The sequence below is a fragment of the Erythrolamprus reginae genome, chromosome 2 (genome assembly GCF_031021105.1).
Source record: "Erythrolamprus reginae isolate rEryReg1 chromosome 2, rEryReg1.hap1, whole genome shotgun sequence".
Lineage (NCBI taxonomy): Eukaryota > Metazoa > Chordata > Lepidosauria > Squamata > Dipsadidae > Erythrolamprus > Erythrolamprus reginae.
The window spans coordinates 294,727,464-294,752,877 of NC_091951.1; the positions used below are offsets into that span (position 1 = coordinate 294,727,464).

At 35.1% G+C, this 25,414-nt stretch overlaps 1 protein-coding gene across 7 annotated transcripts in view; it reads left to right on the top strand.

Annotated features, from left to right (window-relative positions):
* Window positions 1–25,414, top strand: part of SEMA6A (semaphorin 6A) — a 212,168-nt gene that overhangs the window by 163,512 nt on the left and 23,242 nt on the right. For 4 of the 7 annotated variants that reach the window (XM_070742905.1, XM_070742901.1, XM_070742902.1 and 1 more), the window contains exons 13-18: window positions 1,200–1,376; window positions 3,360–3,500; window positions 3,618–3,698; window positions 5,239–5,297; window positions 11,454–11,474; window positions 20,338–20,502. In XM_070742905.1, the coding sequence (XP_070599006.1) occupies window positions 1,200–1,376; window positions 3,360–3,500; window positions 3,618–3,698; window positions 5,239–5,297; window positions 11,454–11,474; window positions 20,338–20,502 (644 nt within the window). The remainder of the gene's footprint in view (window positions 1–1,199; window positions 1,377–3,359; window positions 3,501–3,617; window positions 3,699–5,238; window positions 5,298–11,453; window positions 11,475–20,337; window positions 20,503–25,414) is intronic. The other 3 variants (XM_070742907.1, XM_070742906.1, XM_070742908.1) reach the window with 3 other exon arrangements.

Consider the following 25,414-nt stretch of genomic DNA (forward strand, 5'->3'; position numbering starts at 1 on the left):
ACCCCAGGTCTGCCTGCTCTCAAGAGCCAGCTCCTGGGGGCACCTGGCCACCCAGCCGCCTTCAATCTCATCCAGCTCGGCTTTCACTTGCTTTGTTTCCCCTCGGCACCGCTTACACTTGCCTCGCTTTCACTCAGCCTGGCTTCCACCTGCTCGGCTGCCAGGTTGTCTCAGCTCCCAAAGTCTCAGTTCAGTTTCATAGTTGGTGGTCTCAAACACAGTCTAAGTCCCTCTAATTCCTTTCGACCACGCATCAGGGATGGAGATGGGGGCAAGGGCGGCACTCGAAGACTGCCGCCATCTTCCGCCCAAGATCTGGGCTTCTCACTGTGCTTCTTTCCTCACTGTCACTTCGAAACGCCCCAGACAAAGCCTCCAGCAGTTGCAAATTCAGCCGCTGATCTTCGCACGTCAGGCAGCGCTACAAAATGCTGTCCCAAACTAATCAATTTATCTATATCCTGGATGTTTCGCCATAGTCCAGCAGAGCAGCATCTCCCAGCTTCCTCCTGCTGCTCCACCGGAATTTAGAACTTACACAAGTCTGTCCTGAAAAGAAAAAAAAAAATACTTTCCTCCTTCGAGATTATATAAACCAACAGCCTTCAGAATCTGCACATTGGATTGTCTGGAAAATATGCCAATTGTCATTTTACAAGTAGATTTATACCTTGCTGTATTATTCCTACACATTCACAAGTCTTCAAGGTATTACTTATTTTAAGATATGTCTGGGTGGGGAAAGGGTCTATACAGTTGGAAAAAACTGGTTTTCCAACAACAGTAAAATATTGTTAAGTCAAATATGTTGATCATTATTTTCACAAAGCACAAGCTTTGCACATATGCATGCCCTATATTCTGTATTACCACAGCTGTGCAGTATTTTGATTCAAACCAGACAAAGGTATTGCACATTTCTGCTTCAAAAAACTGCTGATAGAATGAAAGTGCCTGATCCAAAACAACTTTGTCAGAGAGAGAGAAAGTTATAATCTGTCAACTGTGCAGATGTATTGTAAAGCACTGAATAGATACATTAATCAATCTTGTGGTAGCTTCTTCTTGACCCAGGGTAAACCTGGTTTTATGCTTGGAAAAGAATTTCTATCTGTGAAAGCACAGAATTGTGCTTGTATCTGAATAGATTTTTTAAAAAGACTATTGTATTGTTTAAAATTATACTGCTCTCATTCCAGATATCGCTTGACGAAAATTGCTGTAGATAATGCTGCTGGCCCAAATCAGAACCATACTGTGGTTTTTCTTGGATCAGAAAAAGGAATTATTTTGAAGTTCTTGGTCAGGACAGGGAACAGTGGTTTTCTAAATGACAGTCTTTTCCTGGAGGAGATGAGCATTTACAACTCTGAAAAGTGTGTATCAATGGTTCTTTCTTTTATTACATTATTTAGCAACAAGTTAGTTCTGAATTACTATTCTATGCTTTTTTCCTGATGGGAGTATAAGATTAACCTTTTTCCCCACTAAAAGAGGATGGAAATGTTGGTAGGTCATATACAACGAATGTAGCCATTTTTGGCCTCGTAAAGCTCCGCCCTGTGTTCCATTTTTGCAAATTATGGGTCCGTTTTTTGCAAAAATGGGGTGCGTAGAGGATTTGGGAGGCTTGCAGAATGCTCCTGGGGGCTGGGGAGGACAAACACTTTTTTTCTTACTTATCACTTCGAAATCCTACACACTGATGCATCATAGTCCGAAAAATATAGTATTTTTTATTTTAAAATATAGTACAGTGATCCCTCGAGTATCGCGAGGGTTACGTTCCAAGACCCCTCGCGATACTCGATTTTTCGCGATATAGTGGTGTGGAAGTAAAAACACCATCTGCGCATGCGCACCCTTTTTCCATGGCCGCGCATGCACAGATGGTGGAGTTTGCGTGGGCGGCGGGGAAGACCCAGGGAAGGTTTCTTCGGCCGCCCAGCAGCTGATCTGCTTGGCAGCGCCGCAGCAGCGAGGAGCCGAAGATCGGGGTTTCCCCTTTGCGTGGGCGGTGGGGAAGACCCAGGGAAGGTTTCTTCGGCCGCCCAGCAGCTGATCTGCTCGGCAGCGCCGCAGCAGCGAAGAGCCGAAGATCGGGGTTTCCCCGCCGCCCACGCAAAGGGGAAACCCCGATCTTCGGCTCCTCACTGCTGCGGCGCTGCCGAGCAGATCAGCTGCTGGGCGGCCGAAGAAACCTTCCCTGGGTCTTCCCCGCCGCCCACGCAAAGGGGAAACCCCGATCTTCGGCTCCTCACTGCTGCCCGCCCGCCGCTCGCCCGCCGCCCGCCGCTCGAGAGCAAGAGGGGAAGAGATAGAGAAAGAGATAGAAGGAAAGAAAGAGATGAGAGAGGGAGGAAGAGAGTGTGAGAGAGAAAGAAGCAAGATAGAGAAAGAGAGAGAGAAAGAAAGATGAGAAAGGAAGAGAGTGACGTCATCGGGTGGGAAAAATCGCGATATAGCGTTTCGCGAAGACCGAGATCGCGAAAATCGAGGGATCACTGTATTCTCTTTCATATTGCTATAGATTTATGAAAAAAGATTAAAGCCAGTACTTTCCAGTAAATAATTATATTATAGGTAGTATTACATACATAAATGTAGATAAAATGTAGATAAAATTATGTGAGACATTTAAAGAGACTCTTTAATATCCCCAAGAAAATTATTTGGCATTTTGTTTGGACTTCACTCCAATTGTAACTCTGAATCAATATTATCTTTCAACAATCACTTCCTGTCTCCAATTCCATTTTTAAAAGTATTTAATTAAATACTTTTATTTTTATTTTAAATATATCAAATATTTTAGTTGAATATCTTACATGAAAGACAGCATGTGTTTGTTTGTAAGGTTTTGGTGAAATTCAAAAATTTTTTTTGCTGGTTCTGTGGGCATGGCTTAGTGGGCGTGATAGGGGAAGGATACTGCAAAATCTTCATTCACACCCCTTTCTGGCACCAGGCAGAGAAATTTACACTACCGGTTCTCCAGAACTTACTGAATTTCACTCCTGGTGTGTGCCCTGTTAGCATGAGGGTGAAGGAGCGAACTAGATTTTTGAGCAAGCCTAAAACTCCATAGATATTTTCTCCTTGTTTATTTTGATGCCAAAACACTTCGTTAAGGCTTATTTTCCATATGGAAAAATGAAAGGCAATGCTATTCCCTTTCTCGATCAAATCAAACATTTGGTTCATATAATAAAAGATTTAAATTAGATTATCTAAATATATTAGTCTAAGTAAAATATGTACTGTACATGTGCTTCATTTTATTCTATTTTATATTTGTTTTATAATCAAAGTTTTCAAGACTAATGGAAATGACTATTCAACCCATTCATCCAAATTAGGTGCAGCTATGATGGGGTGGAGGACAAGAGAATTATGGGTATGCAACTGGACAAGCAAAGCCGTGCCCTCTATGTAGCATTTTCAAACTGTTTGATAAGAGTGCCACTGGGAAGATGTGAGCGACATGGCAAATGCAAAAAGTATGTGTTCCTTGGTATCATTCCCTGTACAGTACATACACTGACATTGATACTGACACAGAGGTAATAATAACAAAGGATTTACAGAATGATCTATACATGTTTCCTCTTATTAAGGGCCTGCATAGCTTCTAGGGACCCATACTGTGGATGGATGAAAGAAAGTGGAGCGTGCATGCAGCTTCCACCTGGAGCAACGTAAGTTTGAGTTGGCCATGGGATAATGTATTTATTTTGAACATTTGTTAGAAGCTTCACTGAAAACCTACAGACATGCATGCTTCTTATTGCTTCCTGCTTCCAGAGTGGCATTTCAGGTGTACTTCTTTCTGATTAAGGCTGAAGATATATAAATATTAGGGCTGTCCAACGCTTTGGATTCAATAAGTTCTGCCTCCTTTAATCAAATAGAAAAAACAAGCCACATTCTAAATTGAGATAAGAATTGTAAAGCTCCTGTTTCTGTACATTGCCATCATTACATTGTTGTAAAAAAAGTAATGCTAGGTTAGCCCAACACAGGATTGACCTAGGTCTGACAGTGCTTGGTTTTTTCATCTAGCTCAAAAGTTCCTCTCGAGACAGATCAGATTGTTCTCATTTTTGCCAGCTCAAGACTAATACTGACCTGCTAGTCTTGAACATTTTTGGTGTCCTCTTTTGGAGCATGACTCTTGGATGCCATCCGATTTTAGAAAATAAATACTGCTGTGTTCAAGTTTGCCAAGTTTTTAGAAAGTAATTTTAGCAGCATAAATCTAACTTTAGTCCTAACTCTCTTATGCTTGTTAGTTGTATGCTATTTGGAGGCATTTATATGGGGACCGATATAAAAAATATTCCTGCTGTTATTCATGATGGGTGAATTGTTTTACCAGTAATCTATCTGCATGAATTTTTACCAGTTGTTCTCAAAGATCACTTCAGAGTGTCCTGCAATAGTTTAATTGATTGGTGACCAAATCATGAGTGGTACATATGGAGTCGTAACAGGTGTGTCAGCTAAAGCATGGTAAATGACTTCCTGGCCACATCTTCTATCTGTTGCTTAAGAAGGAATTGAAAGTCCATTGGGACTCTTGAGTTACAATCCATGTCTTTTTTGGGAGAGGGAGAGCATAACCCTTTTAAGAAAAACTGCTAGAGTCAATGTTATCAAATCACTCAGATGTTTATTGACAGCAGCCCCATCTGGTTAGGGTTTACATTTAAGTGTGTTTTGCCCAAACAAATCCAGATCCTCATAGCCTATCAAATATCACCTGCAAACAGTAGTTGAGATATTATTTTGGATATCAAAGGATAGCTGTATATTTTAATATTCATCTACCCCTACATCTCTATCTCTTCCCAAACACCCATTCTTAGTATGAAGAGTCTTGTATCTCTGCTTTTCTTTGAGTTTGGAAAAATTTGAGACATACTGGGAATGAGTTGTATAGTTGTATAGAGACATGTTCAGAATATTTCATCCTCCTTTCCTTCATATGTGTGTGAGCATAGTCAAGATAGCAGGAAAAAGCTTTTAATGCAATCTTATAGATTTAAAGAAAAATATTCATATCAAAATGATTTCCTAAAGGAATAACTGAAAAGTCAAGCAAAATGAATTATTTTGTGTTTGCATTGTTCAACTATTAAAAACATAAATTTCTTTCTTATTTGTTTTGTTATCTATATGATTTTTGTGTATTGGAACACGTGTATTCATGCTACTCTTTTTCTTTCTGTTGTTTAGTTTGGCCTTTGAACAGGACATAGAGCACGGCAATACTGATGGCTTGGGTGACTGCCAAAGTAAGCAAAAGCATTTTATTCATTTATTTTAATGTTACATGAGAGAAACTGTATAAATGTCTCAGTGCTGTTAATTCAGAATCAGCGATAGCAGCAATTATAATAATAGCAATAATGGAAACAGTGCAAGGCAATTGACTTTGTTTCAAAAAAGGAAACATTTTAAGGAAATGGGGTTTACAAAAATACCATATGTTCAAATGGCAATCATTTTGGAATTAAAATCTCGCTCTGAAGAAAAATTAGATATTCCCCTTAAGAAGTGTGTCAAACATGAATTAATGATGGTGATTGCTTTTGAAGTTTGAACAAGAAAGTAGAGTTGTGAAGCCGTCAGGAAGGAAAAAACATATTTAACAAAACAGAACCAGTTCTTTCATCTTTATGTTTTATGTATGAATAAAATTAGAATCCCTGACTTTCATATTATGACGCAGGAGACACTTTCAAAACTTGATTAAGATATACCTCAATACTATTTAATTTTAACAATAGTTATTTTTCTGGCAACAGTAATACTGTACAGTCAAAAAATTCAGATTTAGCTTAAACAATAGAACAGCAATATCAGGCTTCATGATGATTCTGGATTTCATCTACTGACCTTCAGATTCTGATGAGGAGGAAGATGACAACAACAATGACAATCAAATTTATTTAAAAATCTGTCTGTCTGTCTGTCTGTCTGTCTGTCTGTCTGTCTATTAGATTTGTATGCCGCCCTTCCCTGAAAACATGGGGCAGCTTACAGGATACAATGTAAAACAAAGCATACAAAACAAATCTAATAAGTTAAAAAAAACCACAGCCAAAACCCCAATATGTTAAGATCAGTCAACCAATTCAATCACATCATGCATCACATTTATTGGTCAGTTATTTTCTTATCTAGAGTCTCATGATATTTTTGCCACTTTTAAAATTATTTGGGGAGTTGGGGTTATGATATTATGCAAATTGATGTGTAAAAACATGTAGTGCAAGGTTTTCTCTCTTAAGTCAAGACTTCACCAAACACAAGTATTGCACTTATTAGAGCCTAAGAAGATGGGAGGAGATTCTGGTCATTTGCTTTTGATCCCATATTACTGTTGTTATCACTGTTGTTGTTCTAATTGTTATCATAATCATCTTAAATGATCATCGTTATCCTCTTCAGCCCACCATTTTGTCTTCTCTAGAATTTTTTAGAATTGATATTGAATTATTACTTTGGGTGAAAAAGAACACCATCCCATATTTTTGTAGGATAAAGCAGTCAAGCATGAAATTAACATTCTTTGGAAAATATTAGCTTCCATACCCCAAGAGTTTCTGATTATTGGAGAAAAATCAAAGGACATACATATGTCATTCAATCTTGATGCATCAAAAGAAGAAAACAAATATAAAAACAGTAATTTGTATTTCCATTATTATTATTATTATAGTTGTTGCTGCTGTTATTAAATTTACTTTTTTTTAAGTGGCCCTAAAATAGAAAATAATGGAAGGGTTGGCATTTTGTTCCTGGATCTCTTAGTCTCAAATATCTTTGGCTAAATATAATACATTTTTATTCAGAAGAACTGCTGGCTCTGATTGGAGCTACAATCTTCTACAGAACAAAGAACAAATTGAAATGTCTGTAGGGTTTTTTTTGGATCTTCTAAAAACTTTCCTTTCCTGCCAGAATTATTCACTTCTAATCATTCTGGTTCAGCCCTGTGAAGGTGAAATAAACATGTATTCATAGTTAGATTCCAGCTACAAATGTTTAATGCAAACGTACATTTGTTTAGTGAATAAGTGATTTATTTTGACTTGGGTTATATTTGTACTTGGAAAAAATTTAGTTTGCCGTTCTCTTTATGCTACAGTTTTACATTCGCTCCATTTATCTTACATTGTCATTTTAATATTTTGAGATTTCAATGCCTTTTCTATGTTTGTGGTTGCACTGATTTTTTTCATTCACTGCAACAGTTAGGCTTGGTGAATGGGAAGAATGAGTTGGAGGGTGAGCCAAGGTTTATTTTAAATTAAGGTAAAAAGAAACTGGGCACAAAAATAGCAACTATATTAAGTAAGTCTATTGACTTCCTAAGGTAACATTAATGGTAAAACAGTGATCTACATCTGAAGGAATACATTTAGAGTACAAAGGATGGAAAACTGAAAATTGGGTTCCAAAGTGGGTTCAATTTATGTGATTCATTTCTCTTAAGAACATCTTTGAAACTGTTCAATAGTTAGAAATTTACAAAGGATTTTAAATGCAGCCCTTCTGAACAAACTTTAGTCAAATTTTAATAGAAGTGTTATAGTGCTGTTTAAATTTTAAAGAAAATATACCAACCTCTACATCAGTGTTTTTCAACCAGTGTGCCGTGACACACTAGTGTGCCGCAAGACATGGTCAGGTGTGCCACGAAGCTCAGAGAGAAAGAAAGCAAGAGAGAGAGAAAGCAAGAGAGAGAATGAGTGAGAGAGAGAGAAAGAGAACAAGAGAGAAAGAAAGCGAGAGAGGGAAAGAGAACAAGAGAAAGAAAGAGAAAGAGAGAGAGAGAAAGCAAGAGAGAAAGAGAAAGAGAGGGAGGAAAGGAGAGAGAGAGAAAGACATAGAGGGACATAGGGAGGGAGAGAGAAAGAGAGCAAAAAAGAGAGGAAGGAAGAGAAAGAAAGAGGGATGGAGAGAGAGAGAAAGAAAGAGGGAGGAACGGAGAGAAAGAGGTAGGGAGAAAGAAATAGAGCAAAGGGGAGGAAGAGAGAGAGAGAAATTTTTTGTCCAAACTTTTTTTAGCCCCCCTCCCCCACCACCACCCCCGCTCAATGTGCCCCAGGGTTTCGTAAATGTAAAAAATGTGCCGCGGCTCAAAAAAGGTTGAAAATCACTGCTCTACATAATCCAAAGTTATTTGTTGCTTGCTTGCTTGCTTTTACCTTAAAATGGAATGAGAACCATTCAAGATCAGACAATTCCAGTCAGACTGACGGTGTATCAGAATGCTTCTGATTAGATCAGAACAGTTGTCTTGAGTTGACTTTTGAAATTTACACACTTTTAATACATGTATAGTTAGTCATTAGAACAAGATTAGAGCATGTATAATTGACGTTTTCCAGTGTGCCTGTCAGATGCCCTATACAAACAATGAAACTATTGCAAAAAGAATCACAATTGTAACTAATCATAAGCATTATCTTACAGTAATTAAATGTTTTTTTTAATCATACACTTCTCCACCTTAGTGTCTTCCATAGAAGGGATTTAAGAAATCCTATCCAGAAATCCAAACTGAGATTTGCAGTTGATAGTTTTCCTTTTTGCCTTTTCACTTTTCCAATTTTATAGGATTCTAAATATGATTTTTTACTTTATTCTTCTATATTTAACAGTAATCTTGTTGCAAAATAAGAAAATGCAGATAACATAAACTGATTATAAAATATCCTTGAGATTTTTTTTAAAAGAAGAACATTTAACATTTAAAACTCATTAACTGCATTCAAGAAGTTAACTCCTCCTTAAAATTGGCCTATTGGCATTAACCTCAAAGGAAACATTTAGAGGTATACCGGTATATGCCAAAAGTCTTTTTAATTATAGCTTCTGTGCCAAGACCTCTCACAAACTATCCAATTCTTAATTCCTTTGACAGCAATTAAGGATAATTCAAGATACATTATGATACCATTTTAAATATTTTTCTTCATAACATTAATTGTTTTAATTAATTTAAATTGAAAGGAAGATATACAATGTGTGATTTTACACAGAAAAAAGTGATTCATGATATATTTGACATATATCTAGTCTGACCTAAACAAGCATCCAATATTTGACGATTTGGAGAAATTTACATAGACTCAAATCTTTCATTCAAATTCTAAGCAAATTAATCCACAAATTGACTAAATTGATTCAGAAATCCATGAGAGATCTTTAAATATGGCTTGTATTCCATAATGTCTTCAGGTTGCATCAAAAAATATCATAATAATAGCCACATCTATGCAAACCTCATTACTTTTTTTTTACATCACAACACATATAAAAAGGGTGGGGTTTAGATATTACCATGGTTACAGCTGCCATCTTTATTTCCTCACTATTCTCACTGAACATGCTCCGGTTTGTTATCTTTAAATATATCTGCTTCATTTGTTCAGTATTTCCTTATTCAAATAATCACATGTGGGCTCTGAACTATAAAACATATTGTCAGGATTTATGTATGTTTTATAAAAGCCATTTGTATAATTTGATAAATAAAACCTAGATACTTAATAGACTCACAGCCAATGTCACTTTTTACATACACCACTGGCACTCATATTTTATATACAATCTTATAAATAATTATTTCAACTTGATTTTCAAGAGTGAGCCTATCTCTCTTCTCACTTATTCCAAGGCAAGAAATCTGGAAGCTATTTAGCATTTTGCAAAATAATGTTTTATGAATAGTACATAAGGTTCTTTACAATAGGATAATCCATTCTGATAGCTGTTCTTATATAAGATAGTCCTCAACTTAAGACCACAGTTGTGACCGTAATAAAGCAGTTGTTTAGCAAAAAACATTAAAACATTCTTTTCAAGGTCAGCATTAATTTATTTAATTTATTTATTAATTGGATTTATATTGCTGCACCTCTCCAAGAACTCGGACTTAATATGAATTTCCATTAAGCAAAAGGGTGTCAATCAAGGTTTATCTGTATAATTCTAGTCTTTTTAGTCTTCCTTTTTGCCTTTTCACTTGTCCAATTTTATAGGATTCTAAATATGATTTTTTTTTTACTTTATTCTTCTATATTTAACATAAAATACCACAGTAATCTTGTTGCAAAATACTTTATCTAATCCTTTAAAATGAAAACGGAATAATTTCCTTGAATTCGATGTTGCTTATAATGGAATGGGAAAGAAAGATATTTTCATTACATACCTCTCCGATTGTTCGAAGTGCTTGATATTTAGCCATATAAGGAACATAGCTAACCTAAAGGCTCCTATTTTTTAATGTTCCTTAGAAGACGTCAGCTTATTATAGATATTATGGTACTTAACACTGCTTACTCAATGGAAAATGCTGCTTAGGATTCAGAATTAGTTCTGGTTTTTAAGATCTTAATGCACGTAAAGCTTTTTAAGCTCAGAACATTAATACATTGAAGAAGAAAGATCACTACAGCATAATTATTATTTTTTTTGATAATTTCTCCTTTATTGGAAATCAGTCAGGTGTATACTTCTACCTTGATTGGAAAGAGTATATTCTTGGAACATCAGCACTTTGAAAGCTCACAAGGCAAAAAGGTGTATCTGAGAACAGATTTATCTTTGTTGGGGATGAAGGATATCTCAGTTTTAGGCACCAGATAATTACGCTGTATGATTTACAGTAATCAGGATTAATTATGAATATGCACGTGTTTGTTTGGAAGGCCTAATTGGCCCACCCAATGTCACCAAGATGCCTTACAAGCATTCCTTTGATTTTAGATGATCTGCTACATCTCGGGTGCTGTTTCTCATAAAATGAACTTTGATTCTGCCAAGAAAATGTTGTGGTTACAGAAATTGTGGTAAAATGAATCAGATCAAAAATTTCAAATTTTAATATGAAATAACTAGTTTAACACAGAAATGCGTAGGGTTAAGAGTGACAATCCTCAGTTTCAGAATCACATTGAAGCTAACATTTTAGTGATCTCTGCACAAATAAGAAGATACATTATTAAGAAAGCTTTTAGGTTTCTTCTGATCCCAGAAGTGTATAACAAGATAAAACACTGATTCCAATCTTCCTAAGGAATTTCTGAGATTAAGAAGTAGTATTGATTTTCCCATTGCCTGCAGTCAAACAGAAGATCCTCTCAAAATCAAGATTCATTGCTTAATTCAAGATCCTTATGCTTTTCTTTAAAAACAATCTCCCTCCAGCTTTTTTTTTAAGTTCAGTAAAAATATTCCAAAATGTTATGAGAAAATCCATTCTGATAGGCTGATCTCAAGACTCAATGTTCTCAAAATATCATCAAACAGTAGCAAGGATGTAAGTAAATTAGTACCTGTTATACCTGATATTACCTGTACCTGATATTAGAAATAATGCTTTCCCTTTCCCTCCTTTTTCTTCTCCTTCCTCTCCCTTTTTCTTTTTTCAGATTCGTTCATAGCACTGAATGGTAAGGAAATTCCCTAATCATTTTGTATGAATACCTGTCTGTGCAGATCCTTTTCAAATGAATCACATTTACAAACCTGTCAAATATTTCCATATTTTAATTGTTTCTAATAGTGTGCAATTTTTTTCATAGACATTTCAGCTCCTTCATCAGACCATGAAATGTCTTACACTACAGTGTATGGTCAGTTTATGGATTTTTAAAATAATCTTTGTTCAGTTCCTTGTCATAATGTTAGTTTCAATTCCTACAGTTGATAGTGCCATTTCCATTTTGTGGCCTAGTTCACCTAAACTGTTACAAAATTCCATACTTCAATCATTTCCCTATGGGAAATCTTCTACTGAACTTACTGTAAATTTATTTATTTATTTATTTATTTTATTTGACTTCTATGCCACCCAATCCCAAAGGACTCAGGGCATCTTACAACAATATAAAATTATCATATAAAATTACAAACAATAAAAAAGTTTGGGGGAAAAACAATCTAAATTCTAAAATTCTAAAACCCTAATTAAAACTCATAGTAGAACAACTCATGCAAGCCATGTAGCTTAGCAATTCAAATGTTTGAACCCAAATATTTTTTTAAATAAAATAAAATCTCTAAGAGAGTGGCAGATTTATTTTCCAGATCAAGATCCAAGTATTATAAACATGGTATATTTCAGTGGTCAAACAGTGTCAGAATTCATAGTTTTACACATTATAATTAACAGTGCTATAATTTATCGGAAAAAATAATAACATTTTGTGATGTTGGTCCATAATCCTTTGTACAAAAATAGAGAAAGGATAGAAAAAGGAATTTGTATATATGGGCAGGATATTAAAATACATGACATGTTTATTTATTTTATTTATTAATCAAATTACTAGAGCTGCTTATCTCAACAAAGGCACGTTGGAATGGTAAATAAAAATAATAAGAACAATACATAAAAAAATCAAAAACCTTATTAATAAATATCATAAAATACAAACCATAGGAAAGGGAGGGTTTTAAAAAAAGCCATCTCAACAATGGAGCCACAATCACATGGCATCCTCATGTCTGATAATACAGCCAAGACTTGAGGAATTTTGAGATATAATTATTTCTCAGTATTGGTTGGTCAATATATAATTTTGAAGATATTTTTACACATTGTATGCTCAGACAAACAGCAGCATTATGTGAATACTGAATGTTGAAAAGAAGAACAGTTTGACTTTAGGAGTCTGTTATAGTTTATATAAATAGCTATACCATTTTGCTTTTAAATGCTTGATCCCAAAAGGTTTATAATGTTCTTGTAAATAAACTTGTCATCAACACACAAATAAGATAGCCATTTATAAAAGCTGTTTGTTTGACTAGTACTAGGGCTACAATGACAGCCAGTTTGGTATAGAAGTTAAGACACGAGGTTAGAAGCCAGGAGGCTGCCTTAAGAACAAAGCCATCTGAGTAACCTTGGGCGATTCACTTTATGTCAGCTCTGGGAAAACCGCAATGGCAAACTACTTCCAAAAATGTTGGCAAGAAAATGGCAGGATCTAGTCCATGTAGTCACCAAGAGTCAACACTGACTCTAAGTCAGCCAAAAGTGGGGAGGCATGCTACAACATCCAGTTTGGAAAGATCTGGGGGACCCACTAACAAGCAACAACATTTCTTTCTAACATAGAACTAAGTGGATGGAACCAAATTAAGTTCCATGTAACTCAACTAAAAGGATTATTTGGAGGACATAAACAACGTGCAATTACATTATTCATTTTTTTCAACAGAATTAATTAGAATTTGAAGGAAACAATCTTCACAAAATCAGTATTCATCCAGGGTGTGTTACAAACCATAAAAACATATGTTTAGGACAAAAACATGGGAAATGAAGGGGGGGAGTAAGAGTAATCCTTATCTGCATAGACATTAGCTTGCTCACCCTGGATTCTACTAATCATAGTCTTTTCATCTTCAACTTTCCCTTAAGAAGTTTACTTCCCAGATAATATATTATGCATGATAATTGATATTTTAGTAAACATTATGTAAATATTTTTCCCCAAATAACAAATTCATATCTCTTGGAGTTGCTGTCCGTAATTTATTAGCACAAAATTCATAGCATGCATCCAGTTGAATCCAGCATTTCTTTCTACATTGTGTGGGATTTTTTTAAAATAGATTTTTGCTTTTAAAAATAAGCAGTTTGTCCATTTTTTCCAAATTCTGAAACAAATACATAACTTAAACAATTAATTTCAAGGGGGAGCGGGCAACAGAACTCTTTTCACATGGCATTGCAACTTCCCCAAGGCTAGCTGAATAGATATGTTATCAAATAATTCTTAGCGGATGATTGCATAAAGGCAAAAATGTAAGTATGTTTCCAAAACAAGACACAAACACCTCAATCAAGAAAAGCAATGTGGTTTTTAATTTTGGCCATTGAACTGTTGGCAGAAGATGAAATTTCAACCACCGCTTTGATCGCTTGCCAACGTTAAAATGATTACAGTTGTACACATTTCAAAACCAATTTGGAAAAATTGCTTTGTCACTTAAGATCAGCACCTTTAATCAAAGCAGCTGGATTTTTTTTTTCCATGTTTCAATATAAGCCTGAAAAAAGGCATGGATATTTTAATGAGTTGAATTGATCCCAACCCTTAAAACATCTTTTTTCCATCTCTTATAGCATTTGTTCAGAATTATTTTAAAATAAAAATAATCCTATATTGTAATCCTATGCCTGGAAGAAGTAAATATCATTAAATTCCGTTAGCTTATTTCCCATCAGTTGGTTTATAACCCTTCATAAGATAAATCTATTTATGATTTCTAATATGCAATTGCTTTATTTGTAAATACTTTTTTCTATTTCAACCATGTAAAAGTAGAAAATTATTTAAATAATAAAGAAATTATGTCTGTTTGAGTAAATATCCACATAAATCTTTTGACTTATATCTTGGGGAACCAAATACTGTACATTGACATAGGGACGTGTCATAGTATATTTCCAAATGACAGGCAAATAGATGTTTTTTTACTCACTGTAGTCACTTCCCTAATATTTAGTCTCATTTTTGGCCTTTCCACTGGAATATATATATTTAAAAAAAACCTCTGCTACAACCTCTGCTATGACCTTTTCTGCATAGTGATTTCCCAGCTCCAAACTAACCATCAAGAAGCCAACTGCATGTGCATATGAACTGAATGATACAACAGACTTTGTTCCTGTAAGACTTTGTTCTTATCTTCATCAGTTTTAGTTAACCAAGCCTTCATAGTACATTTACATCCTCCCTCCCTTAACTTTCTTAGTTCATTTAGTTGCTGTAGTCATTTAACAAAATAATGCACTGGACATCTTGCAACATATAACTAACTAGTTTATGATAAATTTTTCAAATCCTTACCTTTCAGTGCTCTAACAAAATCTAATTTCTCTTTTGTGTACTACTCCACTACCAAACCGGATAAATTGTATTGTTGCTATACAATATACAGTATGATGCAGACCTCTAATCACGCTTATGAGAAGTCCATAAAGAATGTATTTTTAAAAATTGAGAAAACAGTCATGTTTCAAAAATTATATTGATACTCATTACTAACAATACCACTTTGTGTGTGTGTGTGCCTGTGTGTGTGTGTGTCTGTGTGTGTCTGTGTGTGTATTGTGTGTGCATTCAATTGCTGTATTCCATGGATAATTAACAAACAATAAAAAGCACTCCTTAGACACCTTTCAAGCTATAATCTTGAAAGTTACAAGTAGTAATCCAATGCTACAGAGGAATTATAGGTATCCCCATGATCACGTGATCATAATTCAGAGGTCTGATTCATATTTATGACAGTTGCAGCTGCATGTGAACGTCTTTTGTAACCTTCTTACAAGCAGGCTATAAGTCAATGGGAAAGCCAGATTTAGTTAACAACCAGGTTGCTAACTTAATGGAAGTGGGCCAAAACTCATTTAACAAATGTCTCACTTAGTAACAGAAATTTTAGGTTCAGTTATAGTCATAAGTCGAGAACTGCCTATATATTTTACAGTCCAAAATGTATGCAATGTAATTACATCATAAAAGATGTAAAAGTATAAATCACTATTCAAACATCTGTTAAACCATTTAGCATAACTCAGGCAGCACTTTAGTCAATATCTTTGTTTAAAATCCTAAAAACCTGTTTTTGTTACCAGCATTTTGCTCAATGAACTGTGATCTGGCTTGGCAATAAGTTATTTCTTATGTGCTGCATGGAAATGCATATAAATAATGAATATCACAGTTTCATGTTAACCCAATATTCCAAAAATGAGCCAAAAGAAAAGACTGATCAATAGTGGCCAGATAGAAAACTGCCAAAGGGGAGTTTTGGATTCAGTCCCAGATTTATCAATAAATCTAGGCCATGTAGAAACATATTGTATTTTCAGAAATACATAAGTTCATACTCTGGGTCCATTGCTTAAAATCAGAGAGTATATGTAAAATTGGAAAGATATCACTACACTCATTCGGACCTAAATTCTATATAAATTGACAATTTCCACATTTTAAAAATATTGCTCAGCATCACATAAATATTCTTGACTATAATTTAATTTAATTTAATTGATTTATAAGCCGCCCAACTCCTTCTAGACTCATAATTTGTATTCCCAAAGTTGTACTAACTATTTGAAACCAAAATAATGCTGTTCTTGAACAAGACCTGATCATGAGAGTTTGAAGTACCTTCAAATTTATTACATATAAAATGAACATTTACAAAATCTAATGTCCATACCTTTTCAAATATTCCTTGAGGATCTCCAGTAAATATAAAATATTTTCTGATAAATTACTTTTATTTTTATTTATTTATTTATTTTGCCAAGTATCTATTTGTAATATACATAGATATAACATTGTTTATATACATAAGATAGGTATTGATAAGAGGAACAATTGCACAGGGAAAAGTAGGCACGCTGGTGCGCTTATGCACACCCTTTACTGACCTCTTAGGAATTGGGTGAGGTCAACAGTGGACAGTCTAAGAGTAAAGTTTTGGAGATTTAGTGACAAAACCACAGAGTCATGTAGTGAGTTTCAGGCATTAACCACTCTGTTTTCTACAGTCATGTTTGGGGCGGTTCACTTTGTGTTTGTATCTGTTGTGTGCTCATGTATTGTTGTGGTTAAAGCTGAAGTAGTCATTGACAGGTAGGATGTTGTAGCAGATAATTTTATGAGGTTGTGCTGAAGGCAAGGTAGTTCTAAGTTTTCTAAGCTCTGGATTTCAAGTCTGCTTGCGTAAGGTATTTTGTTACTAGAAGAGCAGTGGAGGGTTCTTCTCGTAAAGTATCTGTGGACACTTTCTAATGTATTTATGTCTGGTATGTGGTGTGGGTTCCAGACAGGTGAGCTGTATTTGATGATTGGTCTGGCTAATGTTTTGTATGCTCTGGTTACTAGTGTGATATTACCGGATGTTGTTGCAGTGGTTTATGGCACTTAGGTCATTTGATATGAGTATTCCAAGAGCTTTGAAAGAGTGAAGGTCATCTTGCATTATCTTGTTTATTCAGCTCGTACGAGGGTTACGCAGAAAGTAATGCACCACATTTTTTTCAGCCTACAGTAATGGTATGAATGCGAAACTTTCGATATACATTATTTGAATTGTCAGTAGTGCGTATATGTAAATTTTGCATTTCTTCAGACAGATAGCGTAGCTGCAGCAGTGTTTTGAAATGGCGTCTGTAAGTGATGTATGTTATAAGTAGCATGTCGTCATTGAATTTCTTACTGCAGAGATACAAACTGTTGGGAATATTCACAAACGTTTGTATACAGTTTATGGAGAATCTGCAGTCAACAGAAGTATGGTTAGTCACTGGGCACAGAGGGTGAGGCCATTAGAACAAGGAGTGGTACCGACAGGGCACACACATCCTTGTGTCTCACTGGAGGAAGGCTATAGAATGGGATGGAGATTACATGGAAAAATAGTGAGTGTAGAAGAAACATCATTCTTTCTTGTGTGTATGTTTCATTGTGTTCAATAAATAATTGTTGAAGAAAAAAATGTGATGCATTACTTTCTAGGCGACCCTCATTTGGTGTCTGATTCTTTTTGCCAATGTAGAGGACAGAGCATTTGTTGGTTGAGATTTGGAGTTGCCAGATGTTTGACCATTCTGACACAGAGTCAAGGTCTTTTTGGAAGGTAGTGTTGTCGGTGGTATTGAAGGGTTATACATCATCGGTGAAGAAAACACAGTCGCTTGTAATGTGATTGCAAAGGTCACATAGAGTATAAAGACTGTGGGTCCTAGTACGCTGCCTTGGAGTACACAGCTATAAACGGGAACGGGTGCTCCCTAGTTTGACCACTTCTTGTCTGTTTGACAGGAACATAGTTATCCAGTCATTTAGGTGTCTAGAGATGCCATAGGATTTTAGTTTCAGAAATGAACCACTGAGTTAAATTCTTTACGGAAGTCTGTATAAATTATGTCTGTTGTTTTGCCCTTGTCAAGTTTTGAGATCCATATGTTTTAAGAGGATGTCTCAAAGTGATCCAACTAGGTGTTTGGTTGAAATCTAAAATTTGGATTTCCTCAGATCTGATCCAACACATAAGTCTACAAAGCAGGGGGGGGGGAAACAAGTGACAAAATGTGTGTCAACTCCATCTATTACTCTTGTGCCCTTGTCAGTGTGAGTTCTAGGCTTAAGAATAATGGTAAACCCATTATACTGGGAATTAGGTTTTATTCCTGATGATTCAGGCTAAAATGAAATTCTTTAAATCTGACGTGATTTCTTGTATCTACTTAATACATCAGGAATAGCAAGAGTTCCTTAATTGTAGGGGAAGAAATCTTGTATGAATTTTATGAGAAGCATTAATATCAATTCCGTAAATTCTGCAGAGCAGAGATAAGCAATCTGGTGCTTCAGATGTTTTGGGCTTCAGTTAGTACAAGCTTTAGGCTGAAGCTTTTTTTAAATGATAAAAAAAACTTGGGAAACTGAATTATAGTTTACAAATCCTGCTGGTTTGCGCACATCCTTCCCTTTGTCCTTTAGCTACCTATAGCTTTTCCTCCTTTGCTCCTCTCTATTCTGTATTATTTAGTCCACTGGATTTTCCAAAACTGCTGTAGGGCCTGATCATCCAAAAGAAAGTCACATCACTTTGTGTTACTGAGGTTAATGGTATCTTTTGGAGCAAGACCAAAAATGCACATTAGCTAAATGAAAGATTTTGCACTGGATGTGAAAAAGAATCTTTATATCAGGTATTGTCAGGGGTGGGCTGCTGCCCAGACCGGGGGGGGGGGGGATGCAGTGGGATAGTGAAAATTTTCACTGAAAGATGAAAGAAAATGCAGGGCATCCTGCATAAGCCACACCCAGAGTGTGGTAGTGAAAACACCCTTCACTGGGTGTTGTGTTCTATGTTTGTCTAATCTGCAAAATGAAATCTCATTGTCCATCTTCCATTGTAACTTTTTATTCCAGTTGATCTAATCCTCTCAACGTACTAGGCTAACTTTGAAATTTTTGTTTTGTATCAATTTGATACCTGTTGCAGCATTTGACTTCCAGTGGATGGTGGATAAGTAACAAAAGAAGATAGGTGTTCCCCATCCATAAGAGACCTTGTGGTGGATACTTGTTGTTTTCTGAGGATAAGTCATTTTTAAGTAGAGTTAAGCAACATTGATTGGGTCTATATTCTCAACTTGTACTTCATGAGATTGTTTGGCTTAATCCTCCTCCACATTTCATTTGAAAGCATTTTTTGTGATGGGCTCTAGTACCTACTTTTTAGAAAAACTCATATAAGGCCTCTTTTGTTTTAAGGATACAGCTGAAGCTATTTTTTTTTTACTTAAATCTGTGCATTAGAGCAGAATGAAATGGAATGGAATAGAATAAAATATGGCTCATCCCTTGGCTTATCTCCCAAGATTAGTGAGCCACTGTGGAATTTTGTGTCTGCTATATATAGTTTCCTTGTATGTGGCTTGCATTATTTATTTTATTTTTACTGATTTTAAAATGATAAGCCACCCAGAATTGTTTGGAGTCAATCACTTTCTTAATCATATGATTTATATATTTATAAATTAAAATATTTATAAATACATAAATATTTTTTTTAAAGTCTACTTTGTATAATAACCCCATCACCTGATAGCTTGGAAAAACAGGATATAAACAGTGAGGAACAATAGAACAATAAGGGCTAATTCTTTGTAGCCCTTTCCTTAAGTTGAAAATCCCTCTGCAAAAATGAAGGCCCAGTTTATAGTCAGTTATGGCTTGGGATATGAGATTGCAGAAAGACAAAGAAGTGTTGGGGAAAAAACAAGTTTACTTCCCATTCTTGTTTCTGGCCCCACCCATTGGTCTGGGCCTGTAGCTTTGGGAAAAATTGTTTCTCCCTAGAATCTGAAGTCCGTCTTTAATTATATTAAAGTCTATCAGAATCCATGTTATTTTGCTTCATTTGATTCTGCTCATATCCATGAGCTCTGCACACATTTCAGAACGTTCTACTGTTTTCAGGCACCATTTTGTTTTGCATAGTTGTAGGATTATTACACAAATAGTCAGAGATAGCACATACATATTTTATTTGTACATAAATCAGCTTCCAGGTAATTCATGTAGCTCACAGATTACCCTATCTTTCTGTTTGATGTTGTCCAGCCTATTCCAAATGTGAGCAGAGATTTTTATTTTCAAATGCCTCAGATTCCTTCCTTGATCCGGATATACATACACCTTTAGAAATGTTACTTGCTACTAAACTGTTTGTTCTCACTGTCCTTAATTGTATTTATGGTGCAAACAGGGCACTCCGGTTCGCTACTTCCCAGCATGTCTACTTCAGACTCTCCAGCCCAACAGGGTTATGATACCGGAGGGCACATACTAAATTGGAAGGATCACATTGGTTCATCTGAGAATACCAATCCCTATGTGGCTGTCTCGTCCCATAATCACCAAGAGAAAAAGGGTAAGGCCTTGGAAATCATTCTTCCTGTGGGACAAGGGTGGGGGACAGACTTTGGTGTAACTGCTTCCAGCTACTGCATTGGTACCATGAAGTAAAAGACCTTATTTTGCTATTAAAAGTGTATCGCACACATACACAAACACACCATAATGAAGCATTTTTAAAAACGAATAAATTTTATTCTAGCCATTCAGTGGCAATGAAAAACCACACAGAACAAATGCAAAACTCTACGTTTGAGCATGTTTTGATACAAGATTTGAATGTTTAATTCAGCTCAGATGGTAACAATGATGATAACGATGATACTAAAATATAAGACTTGGCTTTGCATTAATCCCTATTGGCACTTCCAGTAGAGTGGAGTACATAAAAGTACTTTTTATTTTTAATTAATTTAAGCAGCAAGTTCAACCATAAAGTATCATTTTTTTAAAAAAACCATTTGATATTAAAGGTACACTCTACAAGAGATTCTACAATTCAAATTCAACTGAAATGATATTCAGCTTGAAGTGGCTCCATTCATTTTGAAAGAAATTTTCTGAGCAGATTGTGCTTGAAGGGTTGCTGATGAATGGCCACAGTAAAATGCCACTTTGATTGGGCTTTTCTTTATCTGTAGTTAAAAAAAAAAGAAATAATTTAGTGGAGGGGGTTCATTTCTCTGTTGGCTTTTTAAATTTCAGTTTCAAAGTGGTATTATGTTTTTAAGCTCTTTAAATTCTCCATTAAGAGAATTATCAGCTATATTAGCATACTCCTTTTCAAGAAGGTAATCTAAGGCAGCAGTATATCTTTATGTATAATTAATATTTTTTATTAGAAGTTGGAATGGACTAGGACCAAGGCATGAAAGAGTACATATTTAATATATAGAAAAAAGGGGCTTTGGGATGCATCAATTACTGCTAACTCCAACCTTACTCTTACTGAAAAAAATATGTTAATTTTCAAATGGAATTATTGTGATCATTAATGCTCAGATCATGAAAATAATTCAGTCCAGGTAGTTTGATCATTTTAAAAAATGAGAGTTACAAAATTGATACAGGCATCATGTTCTATGTGGTTTTTAAAGATATTTTACAGCGTTTGTCTTAATGGACAGGATATCTGCATTTCACTCCAAATTTCAAATCTTTGGTGAATTTATCATAAGTGAAGAGCTGATTGGATCATAATTATTTGGCTTGAAATTCTCTGAATGAAATTACCAGAGGGAATTTGTCAGAACCTAACTAGATTATTTAAATACCATGGAATCTTTGGGGCCTAATTAGGAATATTAACAAAGCTGGAAGCAGTCTGTACACGTTAAAGCAAGCAAACAATGGTGGCAGAGGTGTCTGCATGGTTGTTTACCATTATCACATATCTTTGTGCTCTTCTTCCTTCCTTTGCCCACCTCAGATCCACTTGCAGCAAAAAAAACACACACACTATGTTGCACACCCCAAACCTACTTGTAGCTTATTCCTTGTTCAAGGGCAAAGGAAAGAGACCTTAAACACTTTCAAAAGAGAGTGTTATGCTTAATCTTCTGTGTGTTCAATTTGGTTGTGGATTTATTTTCTTGCAAATATTCTTTTTCATGCTTCGAATTTTTGTTTTGCAAAATGCTTTTGGTGATTTGTTTTGTTTCATTTTGTTACTCTTGTGATAGGTGCTTTACTTTGTTTCACACACTACAAAAATGACTTGCCTTTAATTGCACTAATTCTTCAGTCACTTGCTGCTTTGTTTCCAGTGCCACTGATGCTTTGATGATGTCACATCCATATGTTCAGCTTTTCAATTCTACACAAATATCTCATGGGAATATCTTGTGAAGGAGGGGCTAATTAAATGGGTTTCACTCATGGGAATGTGACATTTGTGCACACTGCAGCTTTAGTCGCTAAATATACTCCAGAAGTGCTGTTGGGAAAAGGCCTCACAATTCTTGGCAAGATGAAAAACAAAGAGTATGATACGTAACATATAAACTCTATGTTGCCTTTCTTCTTTCTAGTTTGAATTTTGACCATTGAAAAAATCTCTCCCATTATGCAACAGTGCTGCTCATTTGAATTGGCAAAAATTTACAACTTCTGCTATCACATACTTTTCCGGAGTATGCTTTTTGTTCATTGTTTTCATTCAGTTTTCTTTTGCTTTTTGCATTATTTGCAGTGTTCTTTTATTTCTCTCTGTCTCCTCATTTTTACTAAAGCTTGTATTTCTCACATAGCAATCTACTAACTTTCCCTCCTGCTACCATTGTACATAGTCTTTCCCCCTGCCTGCTTCCATAACAGAAAATCCTTCTTGTGAAATTTCCAAGGCTCAACTCTATTTAGTATGAAGTAGTATTTAACTGCATTGTTTAAATATCCTACTAACTGGAAGAATGTAAAGGAAGAAAGCAGAATAATATTGTCTAGCAATAACAAGTCATTACTATTTTGTTTCCTACTTTCCCTTGTCTGTTACCCCTTTTTCTTCATTAGAAATTCCTTATTCCTTGTTGTTTGCAATTTAGATTTCTCAAGCTGTTCTTTTTATACCAGAAACTCAAGCATAGATACAGATCCAACTTTGTTAATTTATTTCTTTTTCTGAAGTTGTACTGATCCCATCATGCAAACAATGGAATGATTGGGGCTTTTGAAAAATCAATTCTGAAATTGATTAAAGAAAAGTTATGTTTGGTGAAAACAATCCTGACAACCTCTTTCAAAGTGTGAGATTAAATAGTCTAATCACAGTGTTTCTGACATTTGGCTCTGTTAGCTCATGTTTACAATGTACTCTTCAAACAAGAGATTTAGACTCATGAGTGAAATTATTATTGGGGTCCAGTCTCGTTTGACACAAAAGAAGCAATCAATTAAAATAAATCCATTATTTTACAAATGGCGGCCCAATTGGAAATAAATTCATAGCTAAGTCAAAAATAATAGCAGGCATTTAAAGTCTGAGAAATGGAGTATAAACATAACAGTAATAAATATTATGAAGTTTGTGTCACATTCAAAAAGCTTGTAAAACCTTTCCCCCATTTCTTCAATATTATAAATGAATTTATATCCTGCCTTTATTATTTTTACAAATAACTCAAGGTGGCGAACATATCCAACATACTTTCCTCTTATTATTTTTCCCTCAACAACTCTGTGAGGTGAGTTGTCCTGAGAAAGAATGACTGGCCCACGGGCACCTAGCTGGTTTTCAAGGTTAAAGCGAAACTAGAACTCACAGTCTCCTGCTTTATAGCCCAGTGCCTTAATCACTAGACCTAACTGAATCTCATAATAATGATAAAGTAGATATAAAAAGCAGCTTGAAACCAAACTCCTGTAATTTATAAGAGAAAACAGGGTCTCCTCAATGTGGGTTTTGTGTGTATGATGAGAACAAGACAACTTTTTTTAAAAAAAAGAGGTGTTCAAACTTATATTTGCACATAGAGTGCCATATTTGGTGGTACTGTACTTCTTCTCTTGAAGCTGCATGGAAAATGTTATAGTGCCAAGGAAGCTGAACTAATAAAGCAAAAGTGTTTTTAACAAAGGAGCAGAAAAAGATGATAGCCAAAACTTCCAAGCAGCTGTATATCTGAAAAGAGGAAAAAGGTATTTCTTATTCCTTTTCTTGGGTTTTTTTTTGTGCTTGGGTTTATGTGCTAGTACATTTCACTTTCATTATGTATTTAAGGATATTAAAATTGTCTGCACAATATCTGTTAATGACTGCTGACCAAGTCACGTATTAATATCTTTATTTTTATGGTTTTAAAGTCACTTATAGATTTTGGTTAAAAGGGTGTTGGAAATAACATTTCCAAGGTCAGCTGAATACTTTGCAGCCCATTTAGAACATGTAAAATTGACAAAAGGACCAAATAAAATCTGTCAGGCCAAATGACAAGTTTATAATCAATTCCATCTTTGAAGGCCAAGGAACCAGGACTAATTTTTAAGATACTGTACATGAATCTGGAGCCAATCTTATTTTTAGTAAACCATTTTGACAACCAACATCAAAAGCAAATCCTTGAGTATGTGACATTAAAGAAGAAGGCAGAATTTCTTCTTTATTGTATGGATTTTACTGCAGTGAGTTCTCACACTTTCCACCGTTTCTTCAACATCTGGCAGGGATCTGTAATTAGAATCCAAGTAATAACTTAAGCATACAGAATTTGCTTTTTATTGAATTGCATGAATTGCCTTACATTTTTACATACTACATCCTCTTTCAGATCAAGATATAAATGTCTTTACTGTTTATAGTGAAGCAGAAGTTTGTTTAAATTAAATAACACCCTATAGTATCCTTTTTCCTTGGTATATCCTTTGATTAATAACTGTCCAATTCCTGTAAACATCTTTCATGTGTGTCATAAAAGGTTTATTTTTAAGTAGGAGGTTTAAGCCAAAGTAGAAACATAGATTTGAAAAAAAAACATTTATATTAGACAATAGAAAAACAGCTGTATTTGACAATATGGGAAAATGACATAAATCTTGCCTAAAAGCATTGTTTTTCAACTGTATATACAGTATGGTTTTACTAATAGGACAGAAATATATCTGTACCAATTGATTGTGAAGATGAAAAGCTATACAAAGACTACAAGATAACACTACCACAGGCTACACAAGTACAGAGCATTCCATCAACCAGAAGTCCATATTCAAATTGGACAAACTAATGTATATGTCAGCTTATTTAGGATGAGTAGCTAAACGTAAGGTACTTATGCATGCAAACATTATATGTATGTATGTATGTGGCTCTCATAATTATATTTCCATCAAAAAGAGGATGTCTTAAAGAGATCCAACTAGGTGTTTGGTTGAAATCTAAAATTTGGATTTCCTCAGATCTGATCCAACACATAAGTCTACAAAGCAGGAAAAAAAGT